Below are 14,105 nucleotides of genomic sequence, written 5' to 3'. Positions count from 1 at the left end.
ATGCCCTTGTCGCGGCATAACAACGATAAATGATCGGTATGGTGGCGCAGGACTCGCTAAATAATTCGCCGGCATATACGGACCGCACAATAAAACCGAAATATCGCAGTATAATCACTAATGTATATCAGCCCGGGTTCGAAGCCAGCGGGCGTGAATTCTCTATATGTATGCACAGCGTGGAGAGAGAGAGAGAGAGAGAGAAAGAGAGAGAACGCGGTGCGCGGCGAGACCGCTATTCGTTCGTTACAACGCAAATGGTGGATCGTAATGAAGGACTAGACCTCCCAGCGGATAGTAGATTTTACACGTGCGCCGAAAGCGAAAAACTATACCATCACTGTTGCATCGACAGCGGCAGATACGGGCGCGTGCAAATTCCATTTCCATCTGGAATTATTAAGACCGCGAGCGTCGGTGGTGGTGCCGTAGAGAGGAAGATACGCGGTGAAGATCGAACGAAAAATAGAGGAGCCCGAGCCGGGATAAACCCGGCGGGAAATGCGGCCGCGGAAAAGACAATACAGAAGACAAGACCGTTTCTCGCATTTACCCCGCCAGGGTAAATCGTGTAAGCGGAACTCATAAAAGCATCGGTAAGAAGCGAGGCAATAAAGTACGTATCGAGTTTGCGGTTAATGTTAAAGGAAAACGATAAATAAAATTAGAAATAAAAGCGGGGCCGGGAGCGAGAGAAGAAGGGAAGCGGGATCGACGCGAAGGGGGACGAGCCGCGAAGATGCAAGTCGCATCGTCGAGCGAAGAAATCTCGATACTTTTCGAGTCTCTTCGTAGTTTATTTATTTACTTGCCTACGCGAAGATAGGTCCGTGCGGGAAAACTTCTCGCGCCTTTCTCACGCCGCGCCTTTTTCCTTTACCGTCCACGGACTTTCTTCCTGCCGGAAAAAGATGCCCCTCGACCTCTAACTCGACCGTGAGACTCGTAACTCTCGCGAGATTTCTCCGCGCAAGTTCTCCGCAGACGTTCGAGACGACTGCCGTGCTTGCGCCGCGAATCGTTTCCTCTAATCTCCCGATCGGAATTCCATCGTCGACGTTGATGGCCGCTGCCGCTGCGGCGAGGACGGATCGGAACCATCAGAGAAGAACGAGAGAAAGAAAATCAGAGAAGAAAGGACACGGAGAAACGAAAGAAACAACGTGCCGTTAGTCAGCGAAATTCGTTCCAGCTGAACGATTCGTCATCGAATATGGGCAGCGGACGAAAGAAAGAAGGGACAGAATCAGGAGGAATAGATGAAAAGAGAGAAAGAGAAAAGAGATCGCCTCTCACGCAGAAAGGGGAGCACCTTGAAGTTCTACCCAAAGGCCATGGATTTTCCACCCCTTCGCGTGCGCTCGGAATATACGTGACAGATCGATCAGCCCTTCGCAGTATTCTAGGCGCGAATGCGCGATAGCCGAAACGTGCGACTCGTGCGGTTTGTATATTTGACAGCTGACTCACAATCGATTCGATTTATTATCATTAATGACAACGCTAAACCGCGATTATAAATACATTGACGAAATATCAGATACGTTACGATTAAGAAAAATGTTGAAAACTCCGCTTCAAAAATATTAACGTGAAAATAAAATTAATTCATTATAAAAAAAAAAAAAAGAAAAAAAAAAGAAAGAAAAAAGAAAGAAAGAAAGAAAAACGATGTAAGTAATTATCACCGTCTGTGCAGTCGTGACCAAGATTGTCTATCTGCTGTCGATCTATAAACCCGTGATCTGTCTGCTCCAATACATTCTCACCCCTTTTCTCGGCCCTTGGGTCGGGACCACCCCGGTTACCCATGCCATCCGCTAGATGGATGGTAATTGCATACCCTAAGTTATCACGGAATCGAAGTTTCTTCCGGTAGGAAACGACAAGCTTCACGGAATCTCTATTAGGAAGGCTCGATCGAAGTGCCGCGTGGACGTGTACTACGTACATATCGTTTTAGTTTGTGTAAGAGTCGTGTAGTCACCATGTTTAGCTCGCACACCAACGTTCCTTCTCACGTAACCGCGGAATCACCTCGAGCGGAGGATAATTAAAGCGTAATTATATACTTGGCGAACGAGGGTAGGGAGGATGGGTGTAATGACGTTTAGTCGACACGTCGTAGGTCTAAACGTCGTAATTGGTGTGGTACTTAATGATCAAGAATATGATCGGTGTACGATATCACTGCGCTCGTGGAAATGTATTAGAAAAATTTCTCTCTCTTAATGTGACGGAAGAAAAAAAAGCGACGTGCTAAAAAAATATTAACGATCGTAGTGACGGAGGTATTTATTTATCTATTAATTTATCTATTAATTTATCTATTAATTTATCTATTAATTTTTTTAATTTTATTTTGCAAACAATTTTTTTAGGTCAGCTTTAAATAAAGCACTACTGATAAAATATAAATTGACTGCACGATATCTCTATTGCTCGTTCATGGGTCGTTCTTTTTTTTTTTTTTTTTCTTCTTTTTTGTTCCCTCCCAAAAAACAACAGGACTTTATTCTAAACTGACGTGAAAGATATTGTTATTCAAAAATGTCCCTTGTTCGCAACCAGCTTTCGTTCACCGCCTATCGTTTTAAAACGAGAGAACTCACCTCGACGTATTTTCAATTGCGAAATTTGAACAAACGAAATTTATAGGTTCAACACTATAAGATACGATTACCACTTTGACCTTATATCTAATGCCAAGATATACATCGCCGAACCAGCTCCATAAATTTGGCGTCCCGGAGCTTGCCGTGTGTCGCAAGGAGCGAAACGCATGAAGAGCGATGAGCTTGCCCGAAACTCGGCAAACCGTCCGGTAACACGTCGATTCGATGACCGAGCCGTGAGTTATTGGATTTCAAAGTTCGGAAGTAAAATTCGTCACATCGACCGCCGGCGAATCGGCGACGGCAGTGTACGCGCGGCACGTACCGTCGAATTGACTATTGCACTTTGAAACTCAATAACTTACAAACGAGAACCGACGCGACGCTGCGATATTGAATTCAAACTTTCCTGTTATTCTTATATGACGGACGATTTATCCCGGCAGAAAACATTTTCTCTTAGACGTTTTTCGCGGTACTAAGATCCGATTCGAGGATGCGTCCTTCCACGCGAGCAGCCGCCCTGAACTCTTGTTCAACGCGCGACGATCCGCCCTCAAATCCCCGTCGTTCAAAAATATTTATTTATTACGTTTTCAGAAAATTTATTTATTATTACGTATTTATAGATAACGCGTTAATTTATGGATAACGGGGATGGTATTCTCCACAAGCACGACAGAATTTATGTATTAAAGCGTGACGTGGATACTTGTTTTGCGCAAATTCCATAAAATATGGTATGCAGTGTCATTGCACGTACATCGCATGAAGCACTTTACGTTAATCTACGCTATGCATATGCCGCGTATAACCCCCCCCTGCTTCCCCCATATCCTCATTCCCTCGGTAATATATCTCTATTTTTCGACAAAGACGTGTACGAAGGTTTGAAACAAAGATACCGTCTCTTTGACAAAAAAAAAAAGAAAAAAAAATGCTCCGTTGTAAAACAGCGTGTCAAAATCGCTTATGCAATAGTTAAACCTTTTTTGTTTTTTCTCTCTCTCTCTCTCTCTCTTTTTTTTTTTTTTTTTTTTTTTTAATACCATGCAGAGCGTAGTTCATATTTTCCGCGATCACTGTTTCAATTAAAATTTTCAACACGGGCAAAACACTGATGCCGGATCAGTCGCGGCTCCTACAACTTTATTCGCCGTCGAACGAGTATCGTATTTGCCACAGGAAACAATATGCTCCCCACGTAACGTCGTAAACGAGACTGTGAAAGCGCGCGAAGCGCCTACAAATTGGAACATACGCTTTTTCCAAGGTGTCCTGAGAAATCGCGGAGAAAGTGGAGCGGTTTCTCTCCGCCGCCCTTCGATCGGCGACCCTCTCGCACTTTCACCCTCTTACCCTTCGACGCGGATGCTTCTTGAAACATGTGTATTCGATACGTCACATCGCCTATAAACCGGGATACCTCAGCTTCTCAACTTGCTCATTATTTCGCTTTATTTTGTTAAATACTATTTCTTAGCCTTTCCTATCTCCCTCCCCTCGCGTATGTATTATCGTTCCCGCGATACTTCCGGTTCGATGTTTTACGCGAATTTCTTAAGAAGAAGGGGAAACAACGACGCCCGCATCGCGAGCATTAATTGGATCCTACTCGACTCAGACAGCTGTCAAGGAACTCGTAATTGAATTTCTGAAACATTAATCCGACCGGCACGCCGATCCAGCGGTAGCGAATGAAATTTTGAGACAGCAATAAGAGGGAAAGTGAGAGGGAAAGAGAAGGTAAAACAGGTGGAAGTAATCGCACTCGGTTTCCTTTTGCTCCTTCTCACTTCCTTCACACTGGATCTTGCTATATCCATCGAAATTTACAACAATCAGAAGTATATTATCCTTCTACGTGGATACGAATAATTTATTAATTACGAATCGTGGAGCGAATAAACTATTTGACGTGTGTCAGTGAATTAAAGCTATATCCTTATTTTATTAAAAAAAATTATCTTGTATTTTATGCATTTTATTTTATTATTATTATTTTTTTTTATATTTGCAAATTCTGAATTTTAATCTTATACTTAATCGCATATTTAAAAAATCATATACATTACAACAGCAAGTACCCTATCTCTGCAAGCACAGTATCTTTTTTGTCCTGCGATTTCCACATTTTGACTTCTCATCCTCTTATCGGCTTTCATGATACCTTAATCCACTACTTGAGTACGGATCGCGGAGGTAAGCTATTGTACGGTCTTTTAAAACTATTTAAGTTAACCCTTATTATGCAGAAAAGTGCGATTTTATTCATAAACACGCCATACGTTCTACGATAAATTATTTTATTATTTTTCTATTTAAAATTATCGATTCAAAAGAGTAATAGCAAAAATATATTATTTCCAATAAAATTCTCCCGCCCGCCCTCGCAATAAAAAATAAAAAGATTTTAAATTATTTGTAATTTATCGTAATTTAATTAAATGGAGTTAATTAGGTTTCCAATAATTGCATAATTTAATTCTAAAATATGTATTCTCTTTCATCACAAGTACATTTCCGCCGCAGTGTAATTCACATTGATTTGATACGTTTAATTCAACTGAGAAGTTTCGTATCTTCACTGTGAAGATACACAAGTATCTCGAGGAAACGCGACCATATGCTCTACTTGGAGAATTATTTTGTCAGAGACAGAAACTTCTAGGAAGGGAGGAGATTCGTTGCGATATTGACGTTTCACTTCTCCAAACTGCAAAGATATAACGAAGCTCGCAGATTTCCGTACAGATTCGCAAACTTGTACCTAATGTTGCGTGTTTAATTAGGACTTTTGAATCGCGATACACTGCGTGTAGATAGAACGGAAGGACCCTAGTAGACGGTAGAGTGTTTACGTAACTCGGTCTCGTAAAAGATATTTCGTGGAGCAATTTAATATATCGTGACGATCGATGCTGCGATTTAATTCACCTAACAGCAGTTCTGCATTATCTACCGGTGTAGAAATTTTGAAGGAAGACGTTTAAGAAAAGAGGAATATCAATCGCATGCAAGACGAGTGGATTATTTTAAGACATTTTAAATGTATTATACGCGTACACAAAAAAAAAAATTTATGTTTTCTCTTAGAATTATAATAATATTTATTACATTAATTAATTTATTATTATTTGATTATTTAATATATTAATTTTTTATTATTATCAAGCGTTTTATTTTTTTAATTATCAAACATGCATATCTCGGAGATACAATATATGGTAGATTTATTTAATTAATTAAGAGGTCTCATACTTTTTTTTTATTTTGTGTAACGATGTTATTTAGTTAGAAAATAACAGGTATCGGAAAAATTACTTATTACATATTTCCATCGAACTGATAATGATCTTTTTTCCATAATAGACTTGTCAAGAGTACAATACCCGATACAGATAAATATTTAAAATATAGTATGACATATTTCATCCGTTATACTTAGATGTGAATCACAAATTAGGTGACTTGCTGACACAAACTTCCCGGGTCAGTTTATTTGGCGTTGATATCGCTATCTCTGATGCAGCAATTTCTCGCGCGAGCTACTCGCCCCCTCTGGAAACGAAAATTATTCGCGACGCGTCTGTGACTGGATCGTCAACCCCTTTCATTACCAGTTTTCTCAAAATTCTCCTCTACTTATTTTAAATAATTAAATCAGTCGAAGGAGCAAGCGCGTTAGGAAATGACAATAAATGACACTTTCTAAGTTTTTTTTTTTTTTCAAGATAAATTTTCGTCCAGCTATTCGAGCGGATCGCATTAATTTTACGCGGATATTCCAATGCTAGAATAATACTAGTCGAAATGCATACGGCTACAATTAAATTCCCGTTGCAAATTAAATCAGATAATTATTGTATGTAAACTCTGCTTTAGTATCTATGATAGCAACGGTGTACATGCATCTTAAAACGGGGAATAACATACGTGTGTAATATTATTAAACCTTCATTATACTAATCGCTTGTCCATTAGCGATAATATGTAGAAAATCATATGACCAAAATTATTGAGCATTACCACGTTTGTATACTGATCTATTATGCGAATACGCATAAGTTACTGTGAGATTGACTGCCTCATTTTAATTAATATATCTAACATGTTTATTTAATACGGCAAAGCTTTGAAGCCGGAATACCGCTAAATTGCCATTAGTTAAATTATTTGCCGTTTCGCATATTTGAATGAGGAACGCCGGCTAAAGAAAAAGAGCAAAGCATACCGGCGTCTGTGTCTCCTGATAATAAAAATTTCAATTTTTCCTTCTCACGTTTCTTTTTTTTTTTTTTTTTTCCTTAACCGTATTATATTAAATTCCGATAGTTTGCGTAAGTAAATACGAGAATGCTCGATTGTATTTTAATATTTTCGCATCTGTTTGATAGATTAATGTGCGATTTAAAATTTATCGAATTGGGTATATATCCCGAACGAAGATTTATCGCCGCGTGTTGATTTAAACATTACACGCACTCCTTCCTTCGTACAATTCCACCATAGAGAATTTCCTATCACAGGTTTCCTTCGTTCTCATGCTGTCTAATCGTTGAATTTCGCTTCGATTCGCCCCGCGAATCTCATTCATCATTGCGACATTTTCCTCGATCTTACTAGCCCGAAACGGTCTCAGCGCGATTTGATTTCGCGTTTATCAAATTGTAAATTGATTTCGAATCTTACTGCGCACGCAATCGCCACCACGCTACGTTTTATAAATTTTTTTTTAATGAAAGAATATGCATCCATCATCTGTACAAAATATTTAAATATTTTAATCACGATTCGTTAAATTTATGACAGAAGAAATTTATTTAATAAAATTTAAATAATGGAAATATTTAATTGAAATAAAAATCATATATTATCTAAAACAGCTACAAACGTGGTAAAAAAAAAAAATTGTGACGAATAAAAGCAATATTTAATTAATAATTTTTTTTTTATTAAATAATAATTTCAATGCGTTTATTTTGTCGATCAGAGTTTTACATTAAAATACAACGCCGGTAATTTCGGTGAAAGAATCTATTTCTGTACTAGCGGCGATCGTACGGAGCGTAGAAAAGAGATAAGATAAAAAGCAGTGATAAAGGACGGTAAATAATGGCTCAAAAATACGACTGGATTACGCGAGTTGAAGAAGGGTATTGAAATCGACAAGCGCGCAAAGAATTGGAAGAATATACCACACGGGCAATGAAGAAAGGGAAGAAGGCAGGAGCCGAACGGAGAGATGGGAAAAGGCGCGCGATAGCAAAGCGGAAGAGAACGAGAGAGTAGAAGAGCAAAGAATTCCCGCAGGACACGACCCAGCAAATGAGCCGGAGAATGCAAATCAATCCCACGACGCGGCGCTCGAAATTGTGCACCTACGCTCGAATGCGGCAATCCCTTTTCCGGGGCTTTGCCGCACGTGCTGGTGAAGCAACGTTACCACCCACCAACACACACAGCCCGCGAATACCCCCCCAGGGTACGTCACAGCAACGGTGCAACGGCGCAATGAGACCGACATTGCAGCGGAGCGTGCATTATCGCGTCCGACGTGTCCGACGCGACCTGGAGAACCGCCTCCTCCTGCACGGATCCTCTTCGGGGAATAACGTTTCCCCGACGCTACCCGTAACACGACTTCGCTTGCCCGCGGATCCTCAGTGGCGAACCGCGGCGAGCCCTCGACTAGCAAGGAATACTCTACCGCATTTCTGAAACGATGCAATACACGCCAGCCGGCCGGTGGCAATCGCCAGACGGCCCCTTTCCCAGCCCCTTAATACACATCGTATTTTCTTGCGTTAGCTTTTGTCGCCTTTCTTTTTTTTTTTTTTTTTTTTTATTTTATTTTTATAGCTCGCTTCACGCCGGAGAAGTCGCGAAAAAGTGGAACGAGCTTCCTCCGAAATGGTTCAACGGATATTTTTAACCGAGAGTTAAAGCCTTAAGAACGAAACTCGCAAAGCTCATTTTATTTCTGAAATCCGTGTCTTTTAAATTTTCAAATTCAAACAAGATTTCACGTTCAAACTTAGCTTCTCTTTATCCGTTGTAATGACGATTTCATCAAATTTCGCGAAATATGACATTTCAATTGTCATATTGTCACTATTGTCACCGTAAATAAAGCTTGATTATTTCAAGTACTACTCGAGGAAAACCATTTTAAGATAATTCGAAATAATTCAATATAAGTTAAATAGTTGAGCTCGAGAAATATATTTCTTGAAAAGCACAAGAAAACATATACATTGTCAATTACGTTTTTACCTTTCATTTTTTGACATCATTTTAATAATATATATATATTATTATTGTAATGATATTAATCTTTATTTTTCAAATTTTATTTCTAATAAAATATACTTTTTAATTTAAAGTGATATCAACTTTTCAGACATCGGTCTTTCAAATGGTCATTATTATTTCACACGCGTTCTCTTCATATAGCGAGATTAAATCTTTAATTACAAGTTACTCTTAAACTTTTCTAAAACATTCGTGCCCGTTTTGATTTTTACCGATAATACCAAGAAAAAAAAAAAAAATATAAAAATAAAAAATATAAAAAAAATGAGCAAGTTCCGTGAGGTTTCAAGAGTAGCTTAACTCTCTCGTTAAAATCATACGTCAGACAAGATCATGTTAATAGGATATCTCATAAACTTTCTAATGACGTCCGTTTGACGAATATAGATAGACCAAATACGAGTCTGGAGAGCGGAGCACATGCGGTTACTTTTGCAAACGCGTCACTCGTAAGAACATGGCGATGACGGGGTCGAAGAAGCGATTCCCTTTGTCCTAACCGACGAACTAACCGCTCAAAAGGTTTATCGGAGCATGACCGAGAAACTCCATTGAAATGTAATTTAACGAGATAGAAGCGGCGGGGAGGACCATCTAGAAGGACGATTATAGTGAAAACGACGAATGCGCGGTCGTGGAATAAGATATCTCTTCCAAGCGGATCAATCGTTCCGAACATAATATCAAAGATGGAATTTAATTGCAAATGAGCATAGATATGAAGCTGAATTTGTTACTCCCGAGTTCACGACTAATTTGTTATTCGTTGCAAAAGCGGAACACAGAAGCGGAAGCTTTTTGCCGCTTTCGGCCGCATTTCAGTCGCAATTATCAGTCTCATTTTGCCTTTTATAACTTTTAGACTTAATAATTTCGGTGCGCATTTCCAGTACAATATATCTAATGGGTCCTCGTACAACAGATACGCCCGCCCGTTCTCGCGAAGGATTATCGATTATTACGATAGGCAGAGAAAAATATAACAATTGCAAAACGTTACATAATAAAAGAGCATTATCTATATTCCGCGCCATTCGATACATATTATTTAACAAAAATCGCAATACAGGCTGGCTGATATTTTCGATTTGCCGTGTTTCGGATACAACAAGGGTAATCCGAGATTAGCGAAATGACGGACTACCGCGACCGTGTGCTCCGATCACGGATATCGATCAATTATTGCAGTACTCGCCCTACATTCGGGGTTCTCGTCACGCGAGCAGTCCCTTCGATCCCTCCTGCCAAACGTAACCACGTTAAAACAACATACCGAGCACCGAGTTGTATTTCGCAAGTTCAGAAAAATCGCATTTATGGTCGATACCTTTATGATTTCGTCCGATTTCGAACAATCGTAAAAATCCTCTGATGCGAGAGATTTTTCGAATGATTTTCTAATAGTGTCTCTACCTCTTTTTTTTTTTTAATAACTTTTTTCCTTCCCTATCAGTGCAATGTTTTATGACATTTGCAATCCGTTGTTATAATCACCTTCTGACGATGGGGCAAGGAAAAAAAAAAAAACTATTTCTGTTCTCTTGAGAGTAGAGCGAATTCGTTGGAAATCGTCGCGACGGTAGCAAAAACTCGCACGAAACGCGCGAAACGTTCGATCCGCACGCTCTCAAGCAATGCCATTTCCCGCGTGTCAGTTTGAGTACGCTATGCAATATAAATAAGACGTAACCACGGGATTAATATTTTATCAACAGTGGAATTAATATACTCTGAGATGTTAACGCATCGCTCGTTGTAAATGTAAACGTAATGTACTATGTAAATTGCTTTCTGCAAGCTATTAAAATTTAACAAAGTGATATCGAGCCCCGACCGCAGATGTCCCAGGCTCTAAACTCTCAGTCGGGATCTGTTAATCGTACAGCAATAAGCAGCACCGTTTGAGACGCGAGGATTCGGGACGACGCGCGGGCTCCGTTCGTAGCCGCTTTCGAAACCGAGCGAGATAGTATGAGTATTTCAATTAATAGCGCGATTCGACGGTAGAAATAATCGAACGAGGACCAATTAAAGATGCGATCTAAAGTGGGGGGCCTTCGAATGGAGCCGCGCCGTTCGTTTCACTTTTATTCCCGGCTCGTCAGTATTCTCGCTCGTTTTCACGACTCGTCTCTATTGTGCCGAATGAACCGCAGAACCGATTAGCTCGCGGATACGTAAATTGCGTCTACGATAAAAGCGGCTTGTGAATAGGTGGACGGGGAGAGCGCCTTTAGTAGCCGACTAGTCGTACCAACTGGCAGATACCTATACAATTAGCTCTCAGAACTTCACCAATTTGCAATAAAGATTTGGACCGACGGGGTATCAGTTCTGATGCATCGCACGCAAATTATTCCACGCGCAAATAAAATCGAATTATGAATTAAAAAAAAAAAAAAAAAAAGAATAAAAGAAAAAAAAATTTGAATTGTTTTTAGAAGTAACTTTTACGATAAGATTCAAAGTTCTCGGAAGCTTTTTCGTTTGCCAGGTAATAATTGGGGGCTGATAAATAATTCTTGGAGCGAGCTACCCTTTCTTTATGCGCTCGATGGTTGAAGTTTTAGACGATATTGATCATTTGTGCACGGGCTATTTCTTAAAACGCTGTTTTATATCGTTTAATTAGGTGTTGATTGCATATTAATTATTTTCAAAATATAAAACATTTGAAAAGACACGATAATTTATAATTTTATATCGAATTTTATATATTATTGCTATTGTACATTTTAATTCGGCGCGTATAACGATTTTAATTTTAACGAATAAAATGCATTTTCTGCATAAACATCCGCGCGTTCCTTTTACGATTTAATAATTAATAAGAAAACGCGATATGCGTTTTTATATTTTAATTTGTATCTGTTTAATTAATTTGTATTATTAATTTATTTTTATTTATACGCACAATACCATTAACGCATAATATGCATATATCATGTGTCTAGCAAAACAAAGAACCGAATGTAACGTTTTGATTATATCGAGAATATCGGATACAATAGAGAATATTCGTGAATTGTCTCAGAGCTTAGTGTATGTCTCAGGTGCCTTTACTAGTAACTTAGCAAACAGCTGCAGAATGCATTTAGTAATGTCTCGCTCAATCTCCTGTTTCAGATATGATCGGGAGAAAGACAGTCTCTATGGTATCACATGGTACAAGGACCATGAGGTATTCTACAAATACGTACTACGAGATAAAAATCCTCACATCTATGACGTCAATGGCGTTAAAGTTGACGTGAGTAAGATGCCCTCTCAAGCCCTATTGTTTTAAAATTTAACGTTATCGTTTCTATTGAATCCTCAATATTTTATCGAGCATCCTTTTATTTGACAAAGAGCACTTGATTTAATGGAATAATTGTTAGGTATCACATCTTTGTTATAATATCGAAGAGAATAATTTTTTTTTTCTTTTTTTTCTATACGGAAATGGAATTGATAAATCGACAGATGACAACTGTGAATGAAAGCAAACGAGTGCGTCATAGATAAAGAATGTATGTAATCCCGGGAATGCGAAATATTTTAACAGTAACGGATTAGTTTAAACCTAGATTTACGCTCACGTCTGTTTCAAATAAATCATTCAATAAAACTCGCACTCGACGCAGGCAAATAAATCGAATTGAAGACCGCCACATCGCGCCGATACGTCATGGACGATGAATTTTGAGACAAATCTCGAAATCTATCGATAGTACCCGATAAATTTTTCGGAGGCGACCTCCTGCAGATATGTCTTAAACGTCGATATATCCGAGATGCCGGGTAACAGGTTGGAGAGCCTCCGGGTCAAACAAAGTGGAGCTTTCGACCTGATCTACGATACCAATTTCACGGAAAAATCTTCGAATCGCTCGAGCATACGTACCGAGAGAAAGGGAAACGTGAGATTTGCTCTAACGTTGCAGGTTATAGAAATCGTAGCGGCAAGAAAACTATCGGTTCTTCCCCGCAAACGAAACCGCGAGCGATGAGCAAACTTCGTTTGAAAAATATTTGTCCCGTCGCTCGATAAACGGAAACGTTCCTTCCCGTAAAGGAGTTTAACGCGCAAGCTTACGAGTTGCTTTGTCGCCAGCAATAAAAACATTTGTTCATCAAAGAAAAATATCGTTTACCGTATAATCCGAAAAGAATTGAAGATTAATTCGACGTTTGTGTGGACTACGGTGGCGCACAATATCGCGGAATTATTGTGTTGCAAAGAAATTTCTTCCCGTTAACTCTAACATTGCCAAAAATAATATTAATTTTATATCCACGTAGACACGTAACATAATCCTCCGAAAACAAAAGTGTAATAAACCCTAGTCTTTCATAATATAACAATATTTCATTACACGCGCCAAGTTAAGAATCTTTTCTTCTTCGTTTATTAATTTATTAATTATCCCAATATTAAGAAATAACCAGTCGGGAAATCACGGGCGAGATAATTTGGACGGGAAGCACGGAAAAAAAAATTGCCTCGTATGTTTTTCAATCTTTTGTCCCGGTTTATATAGAGTTAGCAAAAAATGAACCAGGGTACACTATCAGGGCCCGATGTGGTTCATATATACGTGTGCGGGGGAATGTGCATCATATATCATAGACCGCCATTGTGCTCAACAACGTACGCGGGAGCGCTCAAGTTTTACGGCTTTCCGCAAAGATTTAGCGGCACCAATCTACTCTTTATATTACGAAGTAGATGAGGCTGAATTCAGAGATCTTTGCGAAAAGAGATTGCACTAGGGCGATGCACCCCCACGTGCCACCGTGACGCGATAAATGTAGGTCGCGAATACGTTCATTGAAAAAAAAAAAAGCCGGTTGACCGATTTTAACGGACACGCAATATCGCTAATGTAATTACGCGTCCACAAAATAAAAAAATCGAGTTATTGCAAAATTTATATCTATAAATTTTATTTTATTATTATTTTATTTATTTTTTTCTAACTCGCTTGTTTGACAGGAATTTAAAGCTCAACCATTCAGTCTCGATTTGTTCAATTTTTTTTTTTTAAGTTTAAAATAATATATTCAAGAAATTACTGTACAATACTATTTTCCACGCAGCGATTTATAATTTATACATAAACACGTGCACGCACAAAAAAATCTAAATTGCGTACAATATGTGAAAAAGAGGTTTCTCATAATTTATAAAAT

The 14,105-nt window shown here is 38.9% G+C and overlaps 2 protein-coding genes across 3 annotated transcripts in view; one reads left to right on the top strand and one right to left on the bottom strand.

The window, feature by feature from the left end:
- Positions 1 to 14,105, bottom strand: part of LOC139111096 (uncharacterized) — a 173,924-nt gene that overhangs the window by 54,413 nt on the left and 105,406 nt on the right. The window lies entirely within an intron of this gene.
- Positions 1 to 14,105, top strand: part of LOC139111095 (cell adhesion molecule 2) — an 80,532-nt gene that overhangs the window by 35,280 nt on the left and 31,147 nt on the right. The window contains exon 4 of one of the 2 annotated variants that reach the window (XM_070671181.1): positions 12,057 to 12,180. In XM_070671181.1, the coding sequence (XP_070527282.1) occupies positions 12,057 to 12,180 (124 nt within the window). Of the gene's footprint in view, positions 1 to 10,239; positions 12,181 to 14,105 lie in introns of those variants that run through there. The other variant, XM_070671180.1, reaches the window with a different exon arrangement.

Source organism: Cardiocondyla obscurior, linkage group LG22 (assembly GCF_019399895.1).
Source record: "Cardiocondyla obscurior isolate alpha-2009 linkage group LG22, Cobs3.1, whole genome shotgun sequence".
NCBI lineage: Eukaryota > Metazoa > Arthropoda > Insecta > Hymenoptera > Formicidae > Cardiocondyla > Cardiocondyla obscurior.
This window is presented reverse-complemented; position numbering and strand designations above follow the sequence as displayed.